At 47.0% G+C, this 24225-nt stretch overlaps 1 protein-coding gene across 1 annotated transcript; it reads right to left on the bottom strand.

The window, feature by feature from the left end:
- Positions 1 to 12715: 12715 nt before the first annotated feature.
- On the bottom strand, positions 12716 to 14795 carry RHOV (ras homolog family member V). The gene is made up of 3 exons (XM_004687909.2): positions 14517 to 14795; positions 14257 to 14315; positions 12716 to 13993 (listed from the first exon to the last, which is right to left on the bottom strand). The coding sequence occupies exons 1-3, from the start codon at positions 14722 to 14724 to the stop codon at positions 13550 to 13552; spliced, it is 711 nt and encodes a 236-aa protein (XP_004687966.1). The 5' UTR covers positions 14725 to 14795; the 3' UTR covers positions 12716 to 13549.
- Positions 14796 to 24225: the final 9430 nt, after the last annotated feature.

The raw sequence follows: 24225 nt of genomic DNA, 5'->3' as shown, positions 1-24225 counted from the left end.
CCTGCTCCCCCGCTTCCCACAGGCTTCAGTCCACCCACAGTGTAATAAAATCGTTTCTTCTGTGAGGCTTCTGCCTCTGCTCTGTGGGCCTGGAGAGGGACAGGACTGCTGGGGGCTGACGGGATGCCGTCCAACCGGTTCAGGCTTTGGCCACCCAGTTTAGCAGGTTTTCCCACCCCTTCCCGAAACTGTCCAGGCCCCTGAGGGTGGAGAGAAGTGCCAAGCTTGACCACCAGAAGGGAGGGGCGAGAGGACCATGGGAGTAGGGGACCCAGGGAGGCTACTATGTAGCTTATTTCTTACCGGTTTGAGCCTGTCCACAGCCTGCTAGCTCTTGGGGTAAGTCTTGGGGAGGGAGAGCACACAGACCTGAACCCTGGTTCTTACCTCCACTCCCCTTTGGTGTGAGGGACTGGGGACAAGGGTCCCATCTCACTCAGGTGACCACTGCCTCCCTTCCCCACCCACAGAAGCCTTAACTTCTTCACAGTTGCTGGGATGCTGCCCAGAAGTCTTTACTTGCGTTCTCTACTCCAGCCCCTGTCTTTCCTGCTACAAAAAACAATTCTTTTCATTCATTTATTCAACAAATAAGTTATTGAGGTATGTGTGTCAAGCTTACCAAGTACCAGAAATTCATTGTTATGTAGATAAGCACAGAGGAAGCACCACGTAAGCACTTTATAGATCTCAAGTTATTGCTGGACACACACCCTGGATGAAAGTACTATCACTCCCATTTTATAGGTAAGAAATGAACTGCCATGTTCAGTTCCCAAGGTCTCAGACCTGATACTGGAGGACCAGGGTGAAAACTTAACATTATGGCTCTTGAGTCTAGTCTTTCGAGAGATACTGATGAGTATTATGCAGAAAAATAAGCCAGTGATTTATATGGGCCTTCAAGGTTGGGGACTACTTTGAAACTGGAGTGCAAGCAAGGAGAATATGTGTGGAAATTCATCATATGTAGCTCAATGCACTTCTCCATCCACACGCACCTAGGAGGCAAGCCCCCAGGTCAAGAAATAGAACCTCACTAGCACCACGGGCTTCATTTTGGTGGATAACACACCTCTGCTGTGCCTCCTGCTGTAAGCTTGGTCTGGCCACTTCCCCTTACTCGTCTTTCAGCGTTCACTCTGGGTTAGGTTCGTGGCTCACGAAATCCTACCCCACGCAGCAAAGTGAGGGGTACTCCCTGCTGGAGGATGTAGATGGGATTTAGCACAGAGCACCCCTTTCCATGTAGTTATCTGTCATCCCATTGCTGTGAGCTGGAGATGCAGATGGCATCTTAGTCATCTCTGGGCCTCCAACACCCATGCTCCCTCTGTGACCTTAGTAAATGGTAGTGTAGTTCCCTGAATGTTGAGTAGATAGCAGTGGGTGGGGTTCCTTACCTACATTAGCAGTTTCCATTTCGTAGGATACTATTTATGTTTCCTAGGTTGCCAACTACTCATTGCGCTCTGTCTGGTTTCCCCAGCTCTGGAAACAGCCTCATTATCCCTTGGTTCACTGTGGGCTGCAGCGATTAATTTAATTCTGTATTCCAAGTCCTAGAGCCGTGGTCAACGTGCACTAAGAGCTTAGTAAATGTTTGTCAAACCAAAGGGAATATCCTCTTGGGGTCATAGATGAAATGAGAGATGCCAGGCAAAGCTGAGTGTCAACCCTAAGAGCTAAGGGTGTAGTGGCTGGATCAGCTGCTGCAGGGGGTAAATGGGGCTGCAGGGGGTAGATGGGGCCGCAAGGGGGCGCACTCACCACCCTGTCTGGTTGGAGCAGAATACACAATCCCAGGCAGTGAATTTTCCACTCAGCTTCTGCTCTCCTGAAGGAGCACTTGGTGCAAACAGAAGGGATGCAAATACTGTAACAATACTGTGATCCCCCAAGCTGCTGCTTGTCTCTGTGACTTCAGCTCCATCCCTGCCAAATGAACTTTCTCAGAACTTACATGCCTCCATTCTTTTCTGCACTGGCCATACCTTAAAGGCTTCTTTGCCCCTAGCAAACTTCTATTTACCCTGTGGTTCAAATAAAAAATTTTCCAGTCAAAGTTCATCTCTACCTTCTGTTTGCCCATGCTGTACATAGTTCTGCTGCAAATACTAACATGTGACCCATGTTAGTATATATCTGTCATCCTCTGCAGAAGGCTCCCTGGGACAGGAATGGAGTCTTATTCACTCAGCTTCCCCCATGCCAGGCTCTAATTGTGGAGAAAAATTATCCAACAAACGACTGTTGAATAAACCAGAGATTGGTAAAGCCATACAGAGGAAGGAAGAGGTGGACAAATGGCTTCATGGAGGTGGTATAAAATGAGATTGAGCAGGTAGGTGTGGGTATTCCGGGCATAACAAAGTCCTGGTGAACAAAAGCTGGGCATCAGGGGATTTGTTTTGACAAAAGCAGCAAGCTGCTGAGCTTGGCTCAAGCATTAAGAGAAAAAGTTGGAAGTTGGTGGGTAGAGGCCACGTCAGTGGATACTTGGAGATTTGAGTAAAGAAAGCGTAATCTAAACTCTGCTTTAAGGAATGGACATTGAGTTGGTCATATCACTAGAGGTACAATCCCAGAGAGAGGGAAAGAAGGAGGAAGGCACACTAAGTGAATCAGTCAGGGTAATAACTGTTGTAAAGGACATGCTAGTAAAGGCTAGTTGAATGATTGCATGTAGGCAGCCTACAATCATGTTTTCGCCCAAATAGTGGTTTCATTTCTTTAACCACCTAATGACATTTGAAGATCCAGGTAAATCTGTGCTTAGCAAATCTACATTTCTAGCTTCTTGTGACAATTTGAGAGACTGTCAACCAGGGTCCACATCCTGCAGCAGTCTGGGCACTGAGTCTAGGGCCTTTTGCACTGAGCGGGCACTGACCTGCCCACAGCCTTCTGCTCCAAGGTTAGGTTCTGGGTTCTCTGGGATCAGCTTTGGGACCCTCCTCATCTTATCCCTTATTACCCTTCCTGCCTTTGCCATATTAGGGATTTTTCTCCAAAACATAGTGGTCTCAACAGTTCAAATAAACACTGACAAAAACTGAGTTGTTTCTCCCAAACCCATCCCTACCCACTTAAACAAACAGCCTGACCGAGGAGTGGTTTGCCTATTGCACAAGATCACTCCCTTCCCCACCCAACCGCAGCTCCATTAAAGCCTGGGAAGGCATTTTGAAGTTCCCCCTGGGAGGGGTTGTTGTCAATAGCACCACCTGGAAGCCCCAAACCAGGAAGCCCGGTAGCTGCTACCAGAAGGTGGCTCTAAGACAGCCGCCTCTTCTTCCACCCACCTCCAGTGGCTCCCAAGGGCCCATCAGCAGAGCACAGAATGAGGAAGACAATAAAGTAGACTGGGAAAGAAATTCAAAAGCCCCTTGTCATTCGGTTAAATAAATAAAACAAAAAATCTATTTGTTCGGAAAATAAATAGATAAAAAAGATATTTACTCAAATGTCCTCTGTGTTACGTCTCATTGCTACAAATGACAAATGGTCTTGGTTTTCCTCTTTTGGCCAAACTAAACTTCCTAAATTTTCTAAAAGGAGTATCTTTTGCTTTTGTAGTAAAAAAAAAAATAACCAGAAGGTTATCCTTCTGGAAAAGTTTTCAGATATATTTAAAATATCCTTAATATGTTCAAATCAGATATGCTTAAATATGTTTGATATTTAACTCATTAAACCATGAAACTCTAGGGGCCTCCCTGGTGGCTCAGGAGTTAAAGCCTCAGCAGTATCAAGCCCCTACCAGCCATGTTCCATCCCCGGCCAGGGAGCTGACCTACATGTCACAGCAGACCTGTCTCTCCCACTACTCCCCTCAGCAGTGTATTTCAGTAAATCTGTCTGTTCTGCTCCCCACTCTCCACTCTCTATACTTCTGGCCTACACCCCAGTTCTTGTATGCATAAGTAATTAAAAATAAATCTTTAAACACACACACACACACACACACACACAATGAAGCTCTGTGATGGGACAGAGACCGTGAGGATAGAATAGGAAAGGGAACTTTTGGACTTCTGGAGAGGGAGACGCCCCAACATGGTAAGTGGACTCTGGGGAGGGAGAGCCTCAGTCTGCTGAGCCTTCAGGTTTTCTGTCCTGGGAACCTGGCTAGATGTCAATGCCACCAACACAGCAGAGCCAAATGGAACAGGAGCAGCTTCCAGAACTTGGCAGAAGGTTTGGGGCCACCAGTACCAAGTGGTTACTTCGTTTTTGTTTACTATGCTTGCTTTACTTGTGATGGATTTAAAGGCAGCTCTAAGTGGTCTACCAAATTAAGAAGCAACATGAATATAAAGTAGGAACAAAAAAACAATAGACCAGAAACTGAAAGAATAGTCCTGTAGCCATTGGGGCACCCATTGTGCCAGGGAGGCTGCTTCCACGTGACATCTAGGCACTGCAGGTGCAGGGTCTGGACTTGGTAGAGAGGATCTTGCTCCTGAGTTGAGATTGGGCTGTGTTAGGACAAAACCAGGGAGCGGGGAGATGGTTATGAGAGATGGGGAGAAGAGACCTAGAGTGACAAGGGCAGAAAGTGAGGAGAAACCCTGTGACAGGAGCAGAAAGTGAGGAGAAACCGTTCTCAGACAAAATCAGAGTTGCTGGAGGAGCTCCGGGAAGAGAAAGGTTCAAAGGTGAGGGGTTTCCAAGCCTGCCAGGGCCAGGAAGGAGGAAGCTGTCGGTGAGGAGCCGCCTGACCACCAGGGGTGGCAGAGGGGCATGTGGAAATCTCAAGGGTGCTTGGGGCAGAGTCAGGCTGAGGCTGTCTGTGGTCATTGTCAAGGCGAGGAGAGCTTGCATGTCCCTATAGAAACATGAGGGGGTGAGGAGAGTTCTGCACTGGATTTCGGCATGGAAGGAGAGACTGTGGGTACAAGGGGAAATAAACACTGATGGAGTCCAAAAGATTACACAGTCCATCCATTAACTGGCTTGGGGTTGGCTTCCCAGTGGGTTTTCCCTGGCCTGCTTACCCTCCCTGCATGTTTCTCTTCCAGAAAGTATAGGAACTTGGACTAGCCAGACCAAGGTTGACCTGTGACCCCACAGAGAGGGGATTCACAGTGGTCTATGAAAAGTAAGGGAGTTGGGAACCCTCCCTGGTGGCCCAGTGGGTTAAAGCATAGAACTATGAAGCTATTGCAACCACTGCAGCCCAAGTTTGATCCCCGGCCAGGGAGGTGACCCACCCGCTGCTCCCCTCAGCACTATACTTCATCAATCTGCCTGTTCTGCTCCCCACTCTGTCTCTGGTGTATACTTTCACCCACCTGCACCTCTGGCCTGTACCCCAGCTCTGTATACATGAATGGATAAATCTTTAAAAAAAAAAAAGAAGAAGAAGAAGAAGAAGAAGAAAGAAAGAAAATTAAGGGACTTGTGCTAGAGGATAAGATCCTTTTTATCCCCAAACCATGATACTGGCCTCCGATACTCTCTCGGGTCCCCTGAGTGCAGTTAGGAGAAGCTGTCAGAGCCAAGTTATAGAGGTCCAGAGAGAGGGATAGGGGTAAGGACTGATTTGAGGTCACACAGACAGTGGCTGGGGACAAAGCTAGGCTGGGAGGCCAGTGTACCTGAACCCCAAACATTTTGCTCTGATGTCTCATCTCCAGAAGACCAGACTCCTGGCCAGTTTCTGTCCTTTCTCTGGAAGTGGGACAAAGGAGGCAGGAACCAGGCCAAGAAGCTGTCAGGACTGGTCCCAAGCCCAGGAGGCTGGGAACCCAAGGTCCACACCCATGTAAACACAGGCCAGCACTGATACCTCTTACTTGGCTTGTGATAGCTTCCTCCAAATCAGTTCCCCACTTTTATCTTACTTATCCCTGCAGGTCCCCTGGGAGCCAGGGAGGGGCAGAGAGTCTCAGCCCCACTTCACAACCAGGAGAAACTAAACAAGAAGGAAAGCAGTAATTTGCCCAAAGTTGTCCAGCAAGTCAGGGATGGGGCTGGAATAGGAGGCCCCACAAGAGATGGGTGGTCAGCAGAACACATGACCTGTAAGGGAGGGGGAGCTGTGCCATAGATAGAAACACTGTGCTCCCCCACCAGGAGCTGAAGGTCTTCTGTCTCACTAGGAGAGTGATGTCACCATGCCTGTAGTAGACCCCTGGGGACAGGGTCAGCTGGTTCCCAAACTGGTGCAGGAGAGGAGATGGGTAGAAACAGTGGAACATGGACATAGAGAATACACGTCTGAGGGAGGACAGAGCCATGGGGCAGGTGTCCTGGGGGTGGTGTCCGTGATGCCTGCTTTCTGCTTGCTTCAAGGGGTTCCCTACTAGGTCCAAAGACCCCTGTTTCTCCTCATCTGGAAGTCATCTAGACTGATGCAGGCAAAGATTGAGGTGGCCATGGAAATGGTGACAACGACTGAGTACACCTTCTAGAAGGGTTTCAGGTAGGTGACTATTCAAGTGGGTGACTGGTTATTCATGGAGATCCCATTTAGTCTCAGAAATATCCTGAACCCTCAATGAAGCCCATGTCACTGCAGATATGAGGTGAATCCTCTGCTCAGTGGAGAAAGCTTTGAGAACACTCCAGAAGTTTGGACTGACATCACTCCTCACATCCTATCTCCAGCCCTGTCTACCTCTACCTGACTCCCCTAGCTTAAAACAACCAAGTCTCCTAAGACATGCCTCTCACTCCTGTCATCTAAGAGAACAATTTCTAGGAGCAGGACCCCTACGTGGCATGCTAGGAAGAGACTTGAACTCAGGATCTGGAGACCGTTGTCCCAGGCCCAGCTCTGCCTTAGCAGGTGTCTTTGTGCTTTGGCCTCCTCATCTGACAATTGGAGTTAGTACAAGCCTTCTGGCCTAACTTAAAGCTCAATTGTAAGAATGGAAGGCGACAGTAAGTGTGGGAGGCAGCCTAAGCTTTGCTACTTACAGAGACGGCAAGCAGGGTTTCCCTGGACAGTCAGCAGTGCCCAGGCCCAGGAAGTCACTGCCTGATGTTGCCACAGGGTGAGCAACACGGCTCCCAGGAGGATCTGGCCCAGGCCCAAGGAGGGCGCTGACAGTGCAGCCTGCCTGGGAGCGGGTTTCCTGGCAGCCAACACAGTGGGTAAGCCTGACCTATGAGAGCCACGGTTACCGCCTGGGGCTTGGGCTGGTTGCAAAAGGGGCTGGTGCTCCTGACGCAGTCTACTCTCTACTCTCGGTCTCACTCATTTTCTTGAGCTGGTTCCCAGGAGAACAGGAAGCCCAGTGAGGGTGCGTCACCTCTGCCCAACACCACTCTGCTCTCAGGGGGGAAGCAACCAAGGCACAGCTATGTCAGTTGTCCACGCACTCCCACCACAGCCCAGGCCTACCTCACATACACGGCGTGCGAGAGACACCCGCATGCAGAACACAGACACAGGGCTGTGTAAAATGCACTCTCCTAGATGTAGACGGCATGTGGATACACAGACACACATACAGAGCTGTACACACAGAGGCCACGTATGCACACAGAGGCACACACACTAGCCCCTATCTGCAACTACTTGGTTTTGCATAAAGACAACACCCACTTATAAGAGTAAAAACAGGAACTCAGACAAATAGAGATGAGCAGAAATACATACACATCTGGTCATCCTTTAGTATTTATTGAACACCCACAGTCAGCTAGTCACCCAATAGAAAAGGCCCCCCACTCCCAGTTACACATCACAGAAACCCAAGCTCCCTCATAAGAGCCACTCAGGATTATACTGGGGTTCAGCTTCCAAACCAAAGATGAAGAGATTTTTTTCATAGATGGCCACAAATCCGTGGTGGTAAAAATAACTCACATTTGATGTGCTCTCTTTTTGATATATATTTATTTATTTATTTTTAAAGATTCATTTTATTTATTTAGGCATACAAGAGCTGGGGTGTGGGCCAGAGGTGTGGGGTTAGGGGAGCTTGTATGTAAGGGAATTCACCAGAGGCAGAGTGAGGGGAGGAAGAACAGGTGGATCTACTGAAATACACTGCTGAGAGGAGCTGTAGGCAAGACAGGAGAGGTCTGCTGTGCCATGTGGGTCACCTCCCGGGCTGGGGATCAAATTCATGGTGCTGTGGCTTGTGATAGCTTCATAGTGCTGAGACTTTAACCCCTGTACCACCGGGGGCTCTGGCTTCATTTTTAATAGAAAAAAAAATTGAAACAATATATGCTGGCAAGGTATGGAGAAAAAGAAACATTCATTCATTCTCGGTGGGAATGTAATGTGGTGCTGCCTTTATGAAAAATGGAGATTTCTTAAAATTCTAAAAATAGAAATGGCATGTGATCCAGTAATACCTAAGAATTTACCCAAATGAAAACACCAATACGAAAAGATGTTGCACCTCTAGGCTCACAGCAGCATTATTCACAATAGCCAAGCCACAGAGTCAACCTAAATGCTCATCAACTGATGACTGAGAAGAAATTATGGGATATATACTCAATGGAATACTACTCAGCTATTTTGAAAAGATGAACAAGTTCCTTTTAGGACAAAATGGACAGAACTTGAAGTGATTATGTTAAATGAGCTAAGTCAGAAAGTGTAAAAGACAATTACTGGTTTCATTCATTTGTGGAATATAGATCACCAAAGAAAACAAGCTGACAAAACACAATATAAATATATATATATTTAATTTTAAAAGTTTGTTTTACTTATTTATGCATAGAAGAGCTATGGTATAGGCCAGAGGTGCAAGGGCAGAGGGCTGAGAGGATTCACCAGAGACAGAGTGGGGAGCAGAACAGGCAGATCGAAGTACACTGCTGAGGGGAGCAGCGGGCGGGTCAGGAGAGATCTGCCACGCCATGTGGGTCACCTCCCTGGCCAGGGATTGAACTTGTGCCGCAGTGGCTGCAGAGAGCTTCATAGTGCTGAGGCTTAACCCCTTGAGCCACCAGGAGACTCAATAAAAATAATTCTTAAGACTCTGTGAAAAATACGGTGGTTGGCCCTCCCTGGTGGCGCAGCGGGTTAAAGCGCAGCACTGAGAATCTGAAGCCACTTCCGCATGAGTTCGAAGCCACTTCTGCATGAGTTCGATTCCCGCCTGCCGCCTGCCCCGGAGGAGACCACATGGCGAGCCAGACCTCTCCTGGCCCGCCCGCTGCTTCCCTCAGCAGTGTACTTCGTCAATCTGCCTGTTCTGCTCCCCACTCTGTCTCTGGTGAAGCCTCTCACCACCCCTGAGCCTCTGGCCTGTACCCCAGTTCTGTATGAATAAATAAATAAATCTTTAAAAAAAAAAAATACGGTGGTTATGGGGGGTGGGAAGAAGCAAGGGGGAGGGGTTGGGGATGGCAGTGTTTCAGCCCAGGAGATTTGGTACAGGGTGAAGCATGTGCACATGTTGAGGTATGAAGTTGTCTCCTCAAATTATATGTTATACAAATGAATGGCAAATCAAAAAATTTGAAAAATAAGGTTAGAAAAAGGTAAAGGAAAGAAACTAAATAACCCTAAAGGGGGAATCTAGTTGAAGAAATTATGGTCAAGGTAAAATAGTAAGTAAATTATACACATATGGTTACAGCTGCTGGTCAGAATTTATAACATAAAAAACACTGTCAAAAATTTAAATTAAAAAAAAACTAGAAAATACAAAAATGTATTTATAGCAACATGACAAAAATATTTTTAAAATATGTGTAGAAGGAAAGCCTGGAAGGAAGTTCATAAAAATATTATTGGTTATCCATAAAGAGGTAAGTCTATGAGTAAGTTTTTAAACTTCTAGTGTTTTAAATTTAGTGTTCTAATTTTTCTCTGTATTTTTTATGAAAAAATAAAATAAATATATAATAAAATCAATTAAGGATCGCTTACATTTATATTACGGGCCTCCCTGGTGGCCTAGGGGTTGAGTCTGAGCACTGTCATCAAGATGGCTTGAGTTTGATCCCTGGCCAGGGAGCTGACCTACACAGCACAGCAGACCTCTCCTGTCTCACACACTGCTCCCCTCAGCAGTGTATTTCGTGGATCTGTTGTTCTGCTCCCCACTGTGTCTCTGGTGAATCTTCTTACCCTCTGCACTTCTGGACTACACTCCAGTTCTATGCAAAAATAAATAAACAAAAACCTTAAATATATATATTTAATTTACATATTAAGGGCCCTCCCTAGTGGTGCAACGGGTTGAAGTGTAGCAATGCAAGCTGGCTGCAGTGGCTTCAGTGAGAGTTTGATCCCTGCCCTGGAGATGATCCACACAGCGCAGCAGTCCTGGTCTGTCTCACCCTACTCTACCCTACTACTTCATCAATCTGTTTGTTCTGCTCCCCGCTCTGTCTCTGGTGAATTTCCTCACTGACCCTGCACCTCTGGTCTGTATCCCAGTTCTGTATGCATAAAATAAACAAATCTTTAATATATATATATATATATATATATTAAAAAGGCACATGTAACAATATATATGCAAGAAATAGTTTTATCCAGTTAATAGAATTAATATTCCTATGAATTTCAATTCAAGAATGGAGAAAGCAAGGGGAAGAGAAGCAAAGATAGCAAAAGAGATAAAAACAGCCCCAGAAAAGTAGAGAGATCTTATTCTAGAGAAAAACAGATCTTATTCTTGTTCCAAATCTTCCTGTTCTGCCGCGCTGGGTTCCAAGCCTTTCCAGCAAGCCTCTTAGGCTTTTTCTGGCCTCAGTGACATAAACTTCAAATTGAACTTGATCCTTAAGTTCCGTTCCACAACTCACTGGTTTGCTTTTCATCCTAAACCCTCAAGACAAGCAGCAACCATTGACTGAGCCCTCAACTCTGTGGGAACACGGGAGGGGGGGCAGTTTCTCTCTTCCATTTAGTTGATGAGTGGCAGCCTGAGACAGTGACCCAACAGGGAGCACCCTCAGTCTACCAAGAGAGCAGGGCAGACACTAATGACAGAGAAAGGGGAACTGGAAGATGATTAAAGGTGAAACAGGGCGTGGGGGTCAGGAGAAGACACTTTCCAAACTAGAAGGTTTGACAAAAGGCAACACTAGGAATCAGAAGTCAAGAAACAACTGGGTGTCAGGAGTAGAGATCATGGCGACAGGCTAGCGTAGTCCAGGTTGGTAGCAGATTTGAAGAGGCCTTGAGTGCTGAAATGAGGAGCTAGGAATTTACTTTTGGCAGTGAGCATTGCTAACAGTCTTGAGTAGGAAGATGTCAGGGGATGGCAGCGGCACTGGAGGGCTGGCGAAGGCATAATGGCAGGGACAGCAGAGTGAGGCTGACAGCAAGGGGACACACAGTGACTGATGTACTGGTGCCATCCAAGAACTAGGAAGAGCTGTAGGTAGGGAGGGGGCAAAGGTCACCTCATGGGGCTTCCTCCCTCCACCACCAGTGCACCACTAAGAGTCTGTGTTCCCATTTGAAAACCTCTAATCCAGAGTCCTAAGTCCTTCATTTTGCAAATGAGTGAAGTGAGATACAGAGAACTGAAAAGATTTGTCTAAGGTTGATATCAGAGTCTGAACCTGAATTCAGGTCCCTGCCCTAAAGGAGAGTACAAGAGGCAGGGATGAAGTAACAGCAGGCTGTGGAGTTGGGTGTGAGCCCCCTCAGAACCTGGCTGCAATGGCACATCTCAGCACCTCTGCTAAGATGTGGAGGTGAGGTGGCTGCAGCTCTGGGGAAGGGCCCTGGTGGCACAGGAAGCAGACAGTCTTGGCTAAAACTAAACTTGGGGATTATCAGAGGTTTCACTTGTCTAGGATTTCTGTCCCTCAGCTACACACTTTCACACACAGAGCTATTATTTCCCACAGCTGCTGCGGCGCTCACCTGGCCAGCAGTTGCCTAGCAGGTGTGCCTTAGAAATACCTCTCCACAGGAGTAACACCCATCACTAGAGTCTGCAAAATGCTGATAGTCACTTAGCAGTAACATTCACCTGAGATACTACCTTTTTCCTCTGGACCTTACTTTCTTTAAAAGAGGTAAAATAAAGAGGTACCCCCCCCGCCCCGCTCAAGGTACCTTTACAGCACCTCCCAGCTTCAATATCATGGAACATACCCTGGATTCCTTTTCCTCTCACCCAAGGACCCCTCACTCTCCCAGAACTTAGGGGAGCAAACTTCCCCATAAATTGTTCAACAACTGCATCTTGAGTTCCTCCAGCTTCTTCTATGGATTGAAGATTGATTCCAACCAACCCAAGGACAAGAAATTGGGCCAGCAGCTAAGGTTTAAACTAACTGGGGGATCCATCAGTGCTCAAGCTCTGACCCTGGTTCCTGTGGATTGCTGGAAAGATTAGAACAGGAAAGTTTGAGGGCTCAGGATTGCCCCAGAGTCCCAGCCCTGAGCGCTGAGCACAGTACTCTAGAAAGAAAGGGGGAAGAGGGGAGGGGCACCACTCGCCTGGTGAGGTCATGGGAAAGCAGCTCTGGCGCTGACACCTGGGGAAACCCGTTTCTAGGCTGCTTCCCACGCTAGCTCTCCTGGGAACCAGCTAAGCCTCAAGTGGGGAGTCCCGCACCTGCCCCCACCTTCCAGACAGTTTCCCATCACACTGTCCCATGTAGTCCAGTCCCACCTATCAACCTGATCTCCGTCCTTCAGCACCCATCCTTTCTCTCTCCACACTGTTGGGTTACGTGGAGGGCTATGAAGGAGCAATGGCTTGCCAACCCAGGAAATGACACAGAGACAGCTGCTTCAGAAAGTTAAGTTTTATTTGCAGACTCTGCACTGCCCCACCTTACCTTCTAGGTGGTGACCTTGGAGAAAGGTGACCCCCAGCCCCTTCTTCCTTCAGGCTCTAGTTTGCAGCTCCGCCCCCTCCTCTTGCTGGGCCTTGCCTCTCACTTCCTGCCCCACTCCTGGCCCAGCCAGTTTGGGCAGTGCCTAGGGAGCCCTGAGACCCAGTTCTTCCCAGGGACCAACCCCGCCCTCCCTGGCCTTGGGAGCTGAGGGCAGCCCAGGTGTCAGCCCTGCTCTTCAAGGCTACTTCTCTGTTCTCCTAGACTGAGCCCTCTGGCCGGCCTCCTCCCTGCCCATACCCTCCATAGCCTGCTTCCAGTCTCAAGGCTCTAAGGCCTTGCTTCCTGCTCCCTCTCAGCCTCTCACTGGACTCTCTCTTACTCAGTCCATCCCAAACAGCTCTCCAACTTGGCAGTGGGCACCTTCCAGGCCCTCCAGATGCCCAGCTCTTCCTCACCCTTGTGCTAAGAAAGAGGTGGTGGGTACTACAAGGGATGACCATAAGAAACTGTGAATTGGGCCTCCAACTGCTTGGAGGTGGCTGACGTTGGTAGGACCATCCCTTAAAAAATCAAAGTGCTGGAATTTCTCTGTGAGTCTTTACCACAGAAATTCAAGTCAGGCCCCTCCTCTAGGCCCTAGGAGCACCCTGGCATCTAAGAGCCGACAGAGGCCTGTGTCCCCACGGTGTTCCGAGGGGAACTGAGTCCCATGGGGTGGCCTAGCCCTCCCAGGAGCCCCCTTAAAGGTCCTTGGGCCCCAGGTTCCTGAAGTCTGTGGCTGCTGGCCTATGGTTTCCTCAGCTGCCATAACTGTTCAAACAAAGCAGAAGAACTTCTTCCAGCGGCAGCGGGACAAGGTGCGCACACCTTTGGCGTTCAGTTTCTTTTCTAGTCTGGCTTTGTGTTCAATGGCACTGAGAATGGCAGAATCAAACACCTCCTTCAAGTTCTTCTGCGTCAATGCCGAGCACTCCAGGTAGCAGCAGGCCCGGATCTTCTCTGCTAGGCCCTGAGCCTGAGGTTGGGGCACTGGGCCTTCCCGGCCCCCCTGGTCCAGCTGAATCAGTACATTAACATCATCCCTCAGGTCAGCCTGGGTGCCCACCAGTAACACTGGCGCCTGGGGGTTGTGAGTGCGGATCTCCGGCAACCACTTCTCTGTGATATTTTGGAAGGAGCTGGGCTGCACCACGCTGAAGCAGGCCAGGAAGACATCGGTATCCGGGTAGCAGAGGGAGCGAAGGCGATCAAAGTCTTCCTGGGGTGGGAAGGTTCGGTCATTAGTTGGATTATCCCAGGCCACGGTGGGTGGGGGGTGAGTGTAAGTGAGAGTGTGTGTGTTTGTGTGTGTGTGTGTGTGTGTGTGTGTGTGTGTGTGTGTGTGAGCTGCTTGTCTCCTGGGGCTAGAGACCTAAGACTTAATACCACAGGCTTAAGGCCTTCTCCATTCCTCTACTATCTGAGGTCCTCCCAGCTTCCAAGCCACCTTCCCCCACACCAGTAGAGGCCGCGGCTTCTCACCTGTCCCGCAGTATCCCAGAGCTCAATGCGCACGGGGGCTCCATCCACCAGGACTTGCACTGCGGAGGGGAGTGGGGGGTGTTGAGGAGGTTGGATAATGTGAGTTAGGAAGAGCGTCCCCCCAGATTTCTCCAGCGCCACCTCCGGGCTTGCTCCAGCCTTCCCTCCGCGCTCGCGAGCCCCACCGCCAGGGCGCCCGCCCAGCCCCGGGTGCCCTACCCCACCCCCAGCCAAGCGGCAGCCGGGGCCGTTGAACGTACCGGAGAAGGTGTCCAGCGCGGTGGGCCGGTAGCGCGCGGGGTACCCATTGCAGGTGTAGCTCACAATGAGGCTGCTCTTGCCTACCGCTCCGTCCCCCACCAGCACGCACTTAATGCCCAGCTCTGGGGGCGCGCTGCCCCGCCGCGGGGGAGGGGTAGGGACCCGCAGCGGGGACGACTCGGCCTCGCTCAGCTCCCGCGGGGGCATGGCCCGCTCCGGGAATAGACCCGGACCAGGCTCCGCAGCGCTGGAGGAAGCGAGTCCCGCTGGCCACCTCGGACTGAGTCGGCGGAGGCTGGCGCGCCAACCCGCCGCTACCCGCAGGTATAAGTGGGGCCCCGCCCACCTCATCTGCATAACCCGAGCGCCCGGGACCCCGCCCACCCGCCGGACCTACCCTTAGACCTCCCTTCGCGACGCACGCGGGAGACCGAGCAATCTGGAACCACCCAAAGGAAGGGAGGCGTCGGAAAGCTGATGCTCAGAGAATCGCACAGGTTACAGGACAAAGAAGCTCCAAAATGAGGCATATCTAGGTATGGTTGCAGAGAAAGCGAGCAGAGTTAATTGTTGGGAAGGAGAAAAAAATTGCTGAATACTATGCAGCATGTTCACATTCAACCTTTGTTCAAATTAAAGCCAAAACTTAGATATATGTTTTTACAAATACAAAACTCTCAATAATGATATTATTAATCAAGGAATGATGTTAAAAATGCAGATCATAAAAGATTAAAATTTATTAAAAAATTTTTTAAAGATTGATTTATTTATGTATACAGAACTGGGTTACAGGCCAGAGATGCAGGGGCAGCAAGAGGATTCACCAGAGACAGAGTGGGGAGCAGAACAGGCAGATCGAAGTACACTGCTGAGGGGAGCAGCGGGTGGGTCAGGAAAGGTCCGCTGTGCCATGTGGTCACCTCCCTGGCTGGGGATGGAACTTGTGCTGAAGCGGCTCTGGTTAGCCTTATAGTGCTGCACTTTAACCCATTGCAGGGCCAGGGAGGGTCCAAGATTAAAATTTAAAAATACAAACATATAGTTGATGGGGAAGTAGAAGATAAACCTACCTATGACCACGTGGGCAGGTATTTCTTATAGCCCCTTCCACAGAACAGGTTCCTCTAGACTCTCCTTAAAGGCAGGCTTTAAATATTTCTACTTCCTTCTGCCAAAGGAACTCAAAATGCTGGAGAAGCCATCTGAGGAGGATCTTCAAGGACAGTTCCTCATTTGAATATTTCTAAATCCCTAGAGTCCCTAATATTATCTTCTTCATCAAAAGCGTGGTAATTACCTATTTGCAGATGCTGTTTTGGGCCACCCACTGTCCTTGCCCTAGGAGTTTCCAAACTGAGACAAGATAGCCCAGGTACCATAGGAAGGTCACCCAGAGAGCAAATGAAGAGTAGCCTGATGCTAATTTTGTCTCTTTATTGCAGCCACACCAAGTGACACCAGGCTCAGAATCCTTTCTCTGAACCCAAAGGCCCTCTTTTATCTCATCCTATACAAAGATCACAGAAAACACCTCTTTCATGCTTTGTTGCAGAGAGAGTATTGGGAGGGTAGGGCAGTGAATATTAAAGAAAAGAGATAATCCTTTTTCTCAACTAGTTTGTAGTATAAAGTGCATAAATCCAAGTCTCTAAATCAATTACAATAAGTCTGAGGATTCCTGATTATTACAATTATTATTAACTATTGTTTAACCAAAAGGAGAAGGTGGCAGAATGTTGCTGATTTAAACCCGAAAATCTCTGGACAAAAAAAATAAACTAATGGCCATCGATAACAGAACTGAAGTTACCAAAGGTGGAGAGGGTGGAAAGGTGGGGGGTGTGGGAGAGTATAGTGGATGCTGATGAGTGTTTGTGGCTTTTTATTTCTTTACAAAAGTAGTAGAGCATTTTTAGTTCCCATGAATAAAGTACATTTTTAAAGCTATAAAGTGTGAGAATATCATCTTAGAAGCAAAATGTTTTTAAACCACCAAATATATTTTAACACTGACTTATGTGTCACTTTTATACAACTTAAAAACATATATCTCCCTTTAGCTTTTACAACTTAAAATGTTGTGCTGTTAAAATACTGAAACTGTACCAATAGGGGAAGCGCTAACAACTTTTCTGAAAATCACTAAGTATAATGTTGTTTTTAGGCAAAGAGGTTTCCAATCAGTGTAATTTCCTAATCATTTCTGAGTCACCTTCTAATACAGTGGAAAGTATTTTTAAAAATTAAAATCTTGGTGGTGCAATGGGTTAAAGCTCAGCACTGTGAAGCCAGCAGCAGCCCCTTTAGCTCAAATTAGATCTCCAGGCAGGGAGTTGATCCACATGGCACAGCAGCAGATCTCTCCTGTCTCACCCACTGCTCCCCTCAGAAGTGTTCTTCTCAGTCTGCGTATTCTGCACCCCACCCCACTCTGTCTCTGTTGAATCCTTTCACACACTCACGTACCTCTGACCTATACCCCAGTTCTTGTATGTATAAACCAATCTTTTTTAAAAAGTTAAAATCTTGACTTGGGCAAATGGTAGGATTCCCAGTATCTACTTCAATACCCCACAGTTTACTTCCTATGATTCCTATATCCAATTGTCTGGAGAGGCTAATAATCCCTCGTTAATCTTCCTCAAAGATTCTCAGACACATCCACCTATGTGTACTCATAGAAAAAACAGTGTTGTCTTGCATTATCCCCCTCCAAACCCCCACCCTTCTCCAAGGGTAGCAAGAATAGAAGTGTAAAAAGAGAGACCTGACGGTCTGAAGACTTGTCTCAAGATTCTCAGTTCTTTGCCTCATTAACTAAGTAATTCCTGAGTTAGTGCTTGATCCTTCTCAGTGCTATAAAATGACAGGAGAAGCATGTTTATTTCTGAAAGTCCTTCTGCTGCTAGGATCTGTGATTCAGGGAACCTAGGGATCCCAGGGCCCAGCCCAGGTGGGATGAAATGACTGTACACACAGGTTATTCTTCACAGTGCTCTTGTCCTATTATCCAATTTTTATAATAGTCTTTTATTTGCTTGATTTTGGGAATTATAAATTTGGGGGCAATCATGTTTAATTCTTTCTGCAGGTATAAATAATACACAAAAGGAGGTAAGTTCTGCTGGGTTTGGGCAAAAGCCCTGACTTGGCCTGAGACAGGCTATTCTTTGCTGGCCCCATGGGTGGAGATACTTTCTGAGTGAGGTCCCTCTGTCTGAGCTGGTTTAGGGACAGTCTTGTCAGCAAGAGGGGGAGGGAGGAGACAACCTGGGGAGCAGGTGAGTCACCTATTTCTCAGCTAAGGACTTGACATTCTGGCTGCTACTGCTGGGAAAGTCACCTCCTAGGGAGGGTTCAGTCTTATTCCTGCCCACCTGATAGATCTGTTCCACCTTCCAGCCAGACACACATTTGCTAAGATTAACACTTGGCCCTGACATTCTTCTCAGAGAAATGATTGATTCTAGGACTGGGGCAGAACTATGCAAGAAGAGACTGGGGCCTTTTGTTGTATGGAAAGTAAGGAAGTGCTATGCAAACAAAACAACCAGAAGACAAAGTTATGGCAAAGGGACACAGAAGCCAAGTGGGCTTCCAAAGGTCAAATCTGCAGCAACCCAAATGAATGGTAACCCAAAGTATAAAATAAATCAAGCCACAAGTCAAGCCTGACAGAAACAAATGCATAAATAAATGGGAGTAACAGACAAATCTCCACGGAGAATTCCAAATATTGCCTGTAGATACACCCTCAAGGAGAAGCATGAAACCCTAGTTCTTAAGTAAGGGCTACTGTAGTTGGATAGTGACTCCTTCATAAGAAGGCAGTAAGAACACTGCTGGGGGGGAGGGGAACAGCCTTACAGTGGAGAAACCTGACAATCAGCCCCTTGGCGATCAAGATAAAGATCAACACCCATCAGCTGAGTTGATCCACAAGCCCTAGATTAGGTATGTCGAGACCACTTGTCCTCTGTGATCTTTTTCACTAGAACACAGGAGCCCTGACAAATCATGAGAAAAAATTGGGAAAGTTCTAATTGAAACTATTCTATGAAATGCCTACCCAGTCTTCTTCAAAACTGTCAAGGTTATCAAAATCAAGGAAAATCTGAAAAACTGTCCTAGTGAAGAAGAGCCTACAGAGATATGAAAATTAAATCTAATATGATATGCTGGGTAGGATCCTGGAACAGAAAGAGGGCATTTGGGAGAGACTAAGGAATTCTGAATAGAGTGTAGAGTTTAGTTTATAATGATACATCAATGCTGGTCCATTAATTATGACAAACACACTACATTAGTGTAAGCTGTACATAATGGGGGACTCTAGGGGGAGGAAAATGGGAACTCTCTATACTATGATCTCAATATTTCTGTAAATCTAAACTGTCCTAGCATAAAGTGTGTGTGTATATATATATTAAAATCTGAAAACTGGGGCCTCTCTGGTGGTGCATGGGGTTAAGTCTCAGCACTATGAAGCTCTCCACAGCCACTGTAACACGAGTTCCATCTCTGGCCAGGTAGCTGACCCACATGGTGTGGCAGACCTCTCCTGTCTCTCCTGCTCCCCTCAGCAGTGTATTTCAGTTAATCGGCCTGTTCTGCTCCCCATTCTGTCTCTGGTGAATCCTCTTATCCTTCCCACTCTCCCCTTCGGCGTCCCCCAATCTCTGACCTGCACCCCAGCTCTAGTATGCATAAATAAATAAATCTTTCAAAAAATAAATAAATAATTAAATGAAACCCTGCCCTTGGTGTTGAATCGTGGCTGTAATATTTTGTTTTCAAAATGTCCAACACAGTTAAATGGAACTTTCAACTTGCAGGTGCATTAGCTTGCTGTTTCCTAAGCACTCAAGGCACCGGCTTGAGGGATTGTGGGTTGGGGTGAGTATGCTGGAGCTCAGAGGAGGTAAGGGAATGGTTCCAAGGTCAAAGAAGCTAGGAAGTGGCAGGTAGTCCCAGAACCAGCAATCCACAGGTCCACCCTCACCTGGGTCAAATTCTTTGGCATTTTTGTTTCCCTTATCTTGTTTAGATTTACTTGCAAACATTCAGATACCTACAGCAAAACTTCAAGAAGAAATCTATCCCTGCCCCTCCACCATGACTTTTCCTACTGCTGAAAAATAGATTAACAAAAGAACATTAGCTGTGAGGAAGGGTCTTCTCAAAAATTTCACAGTTTCTCTGAGAGTGAAATGCACCAGAAGCATTCTATTTCTTTGTGTTTCTCACCCCAACCGCCTAGATGGGTCCTTCTGTTGAGAATGAGCCCAGAGACTCAACTGGGCAGGTCAGAAAGTTTTGAAATAAAAAGAGGAAGCAAGAAAAAGAATTTTATACTTACCAATTTTTTTTGTCAGTCACATCTCAATAAAACCGGTAAAAGAAATCACTTATTTACTGACATACTAACAATAATAATCATACAGTAATTAGATTGCACAATACTTTCCCAGATTTGCAACTATTTGGACTACCAGGGATTTTTCTATACTGTTTGCCTATGTCCTGGGAGGAATGTAGTGGCAAACTCAGTGGCCTGCCGTGAGTCAGTCTCCTGGGGTCCCTGCCAGCCAGCCCCCCAGCCCCCAAGGTCCCACCTTCCCCAGGTCCTTCAGGTCTCAAAGCTCAGGCCACCTGCTGGGCTCTGACCTCCACCAGGCCCCTCCCCCAGTCTTGTCCCTGCCTCTCTCCACCTCCTCTCCATTAGTAGATCCCAACTGCTAACATACCCCGCAGACTTTTCATTCCTGCTCAGACCTTGAGCTCAAGCCCTGGCCGGTATTCTTTAATCCCCTGCAAGAGTTACCATGTAAAATGTTCAATGAAAAGGACTCCCCTCTCCTTTAATTAGTTGAGCTCTCTTAACTTCCATATTTCTGACAACAATAGCATGATTCTTTCAAGTTAATGAATTGGAAGCAGCTGGAGCCTGAACAGGTTCCAGGCCTCACAGTTCAGACTCTCCTTCCTCCTTAGTCCAAGGTAATTAAAAAAAAAAAACATTTATTTATTTATGCATACAGAACTAGGGTACAGGCCAGAGATGCAGGGATTGAGAGGATTCACCAGAGACAGAATGGGGAGCAGAACAGGCAGATTGACTGAAACACACTGCTGAGGGGAGCAGCAGGCAAAACAGGAGAAGTCTGCTGTGCCATGTGGGTCAGCTCCCTGGCTGGGTGCAGCTCCCTGGCTGCAGTGGCTGCAGATAGCCTCACCATGCTGTGCTTTAACCCATTGCACCACCAGGGAAGGCCTCTTTCTCAGGCTTTTAATGATCTTTCTACACCATTTGTAGTGAGGCAACCAGGTACAGGGCAGGCAGGGAGGCCTCCAAGGGCCTGGTGAATCTTTCTACAGTTGTCTCTCTTGTGGTCTCTTTGGCCTCTACTGTACTCCACTCCACTGAACTGCCCTCTGCTGCCACATGTCCAGTCCTCTGCTGCCAGGCTCTGTTCTCTGTGTCACAGCCCTGATAGCCTCCGCCTCCAGGCTCAGGTGCACCCACTCACAAATGCCCATGCCACTCTCCAGGTGCCACCATCAGACACACGTGTAAGGCCACAGGTGTTGATCATTAATATTATTTAACGTAAACACCTGTACAAAAAGAGGCTGTAAATAAATAAGGATTTAGTTAATAATCGTAGCACATCAAGTTTTCTTCTAGGCATGCTTATTTAAGTTCACATTTTACATATTTGTATCCAGGGATGCTATTTTACTACTTAGCAATTGGTATGGCTTCAGAAGAAAGCTAGTCCTTGAGCTAGAGCATCTTTTTGGAAGACCTCTGCTATATCTGACATTAACCTTTGGTGGCTAGACCCCTAAGTGACAAGGAGGGGCACACTCAGGAAGCCTGTGAGTACCTTGCAGAATTTTGTCAGTCTGGTTGGATTTGAAATGAATTTGAACCAAGCAAAGAAGGCTTGGAGATATTTTCAAGAAACTTTAGGAAACAGGTCCCAGATGGAAGTCTGGTCCATTTGGAAGCTAAAACTAGCTCAGCCTGACTAAGGAAGAGAGGTGAGAAGGAGCTGGAAAGTGAAGTAGGAACCACTTTCAGGCCACACCAAGCTTCTGGTTTTTCTTTGGTATTTCACTTGGGAACCGCTAGACCTCAGGTGACCAGGATTATGGGGTGTCCCTTAACTCTTAGTGCTAAAACCAGAAGGGTTAGTCACCCTAACTAGATCTCTTTTTGCTCCTGATAGTTCTTTTAATTAGCTCTCTAGAAACTAGAAACTGAGCAAGATTTTCTTAAAAAATATGAAACCATCTTCATTATTTTTTATGATAGTACTGAAATGAAAGGTTTTTTTTACATTGTATAGAGCTAATATTTCTTTTTTGTAAAGATTTATTTATTTAACATACAATAACTAGGGTATCGGCCAGGGGTGCAGAGGGTAAGAGGATTCACCAGAGACAGTGGGGAGCAGAACAGGCAGACTGACTGAAATACACTGCTGAGAGGAACAGTGGTGGGGGGGGTAGTCAGGAGAGGTCTGCCACACCATGTTGGTCACCTTCCTGGCCAGGAATTGAAGTGCTGCAGATCACTTTATAGTGCGGCACTCCAACCTGTTGCACCATGAGGGAGGGCCCTAAAGCTAATATTTCTAAATCAATTCCTTTCTCTCCCTTTATTCAAATTATTTCAGTAAAATTACATTTTACTCTCACCACCCCTGCTCTCTCACATCTGTGACCTACAGCTCAGCTTTTGTATGCATAAATAAGTAGAAATAAATTAGTATTTTTAAAAAAAGAAATGAGGTGCAGGGGTGAGAGGATTCACCAGAGACAGAGTAGGTAGCACAACAGGCAGATCTACTGAAATGCACTGCTGAGGGCAGCAACAGATGAGACAGGAGAGGTATGCTGCACCCTGTGGGTCAGCTCCCTAGTCGGGGATTGAACTCGTGCTACAGTGACTGGCGATAGCTTGATAGCATTGTGTGTTTAACCCCTGCACCACTAGGAAAGCCCCGATCTTTTTAAAATTTGTGTTGTAACTTTATAGCGATATTCCCATATGAAACTCACCTCTTCTGAGGTCTTCCGTGGTGGTGCAGAGGCTAAAGTCTCAGCACTATGAAGCTATCATCAGCCACTGCAGCATGAGTTTGATCTCTGCCAGGCAGCTGACCCACATGGCTCAGCAGACCTCTCCTGGCTCACCTGCTGCTCCCCTCAGCAGTGTACTTCGTCAATCTGCCTGTTCTGCTCTCTACTCTGTCTCTGGTGAATCCTCTCACTGCCTCTGCACCTCTGGCCTGTACCCCAGTTCTGTATGCATAAATAAATAAATCTTTAAAAACACACACACGTTCTAAATGTATAGCTCAATGAGTTTCAATCAATGTACCCACCTACATAATCATACTACGATCGTCAATACATAAATTATTCCACCTCCTCTAAAAAGCTCCTTCTAGCTCCTTTCTAGTTAATCCTTCATCCACATGCCAGTCACTGGTAATTTTTCTGTCACTGTGACTTAATTTTTTTTGCCAGTTTTAGAATTTCACACAAATAGAATTATAATCTACAGCTTTCTTCTGTTTTTGTTTTTTTTTTAAACTTTATATATTTTTGTAGAGAAGAACTGTGGTGTAGTTCAGAGGGGCAGAGAGGGGAGGAGAGGGAGGTGAGAGGAGTCACAGGAAACTGAGAGCAGAGCAGAACAGAACAGGCAGATCCACTGAAATGCACAGCTGACGGGAGCAGCTGGCTAGACAGGAAAGGTCTGCTGTGCCATGTGGGTCAGCTCCCTGGCTGGGGATTGAACTCGTGCTGAAGTGGCTGCAGCTAGCTTCATAGTGCTGTGTTTTAACCTGTTGTGCCACAGGGAGGGCCCGGTAGAGATCTTTTTAAACATTTTGGATTTTGTTGTTGTGCTACTGTTTTTAATACAAAAATCTCATCATTTTTAAAAGTTTGAAAAGAGTCCCTGCAAGAGGCCATGTGGGTGACTATATCAGCAGGTTTAAATCTGATATATGCAGTGTGACGTATGTGCATGTCAACACACATTAACATGTCAAGTCACGTGTTCATTCAACAGGTACTTCCCAAGTACTGACAGTGAGTCAGGTCTTATGACCTAAAAGGCTGGAGGCAGGCTGAGGACTTCTTGTTAGGTTTTATTGGGTTTCACATTAATCAGAGACTGTCTTCCAGATGAGGCATCTTTTGAAATATATCCCAGACTAAGGGATAGGTAAGAAGCAATAGCACCGGCCTTGAGGCAGTGTCCTGAAAACCTGGACTATTCTCTGGGCACGGTCCCCAGATGTCTCTAAGTGGACAAGGATTTGGCTTTCAGAAATTCACAAAAGGTTAGGGAGAGTCTAGGTCTACCTTCCACTTTATAGTTGCGGAAAGGTGCTCAGAGTTGTCGAGTGACTTGCCCAATGGCACCTGGCTGAATTAGATTCCATATCCTGAAACAAAGAGAGATCTGAAGAAACACTTTCCGGAGGGTAATGGGGAGAGCAAAGAGAACAGTTAAAGAGCTTCTGTACAGCAAAAGCGACATTACAAAAAAACAAACAGACAGCCCATTAATTGGGAAAACGTTTTCTCACACAAAAGGATAAAGGACCGATCACAAAAATATATGGAGAACTGACAAAATTCAACAAAAATAAAGTAAACAACCCCATCAAAAAATGGGCA

The sequence above is a fragment of the Condylura cristata genome, unplaced genomic scaffold (assembly GCF_000260355.1).
Source record: "Condylura cristata isolate star-nosed mole 26May11 unplaced genomic scaffold, ConCri1.0 scaffold00023, whole genome shotgun sequence".
Taxonomy (NCBI): Eukaryota; Metazoa; Chordata; class Mammalia; order Eulipotyphla; family Talpidae; genus Condylura; species Condylura cristata.
Note: the sequence above shows the minus strand (reverse complement) of the source record. Positions and strands in the feature narration are given on the sequence as shown.

Bases quoted from the DNA above. Each gene is read 5' to 3' on its own strand.
- RHOV (XM_004687909.2), bottom strand. From the start codon at position 14,724: ATGCCCCCGCGGGAGCTGAGCGAGGCCGAGTCGTCCCCGCTGCGGGTC. The intron at 14,316-14,516 runs GTACGTTCAACG...TCCCCTCCGCAG, and splicing joins CGCGCTGGACACCTTCTCCG to TGCAAGTCCTGGTGGATGGA. The intron at 13,994-14,256 runs GTGAGAAGCCGC...TTCCCACCCCAG, and splicing joins TCTGGGATACTGCGGGACAG to GAAGACTTTGATCGCCTTCG.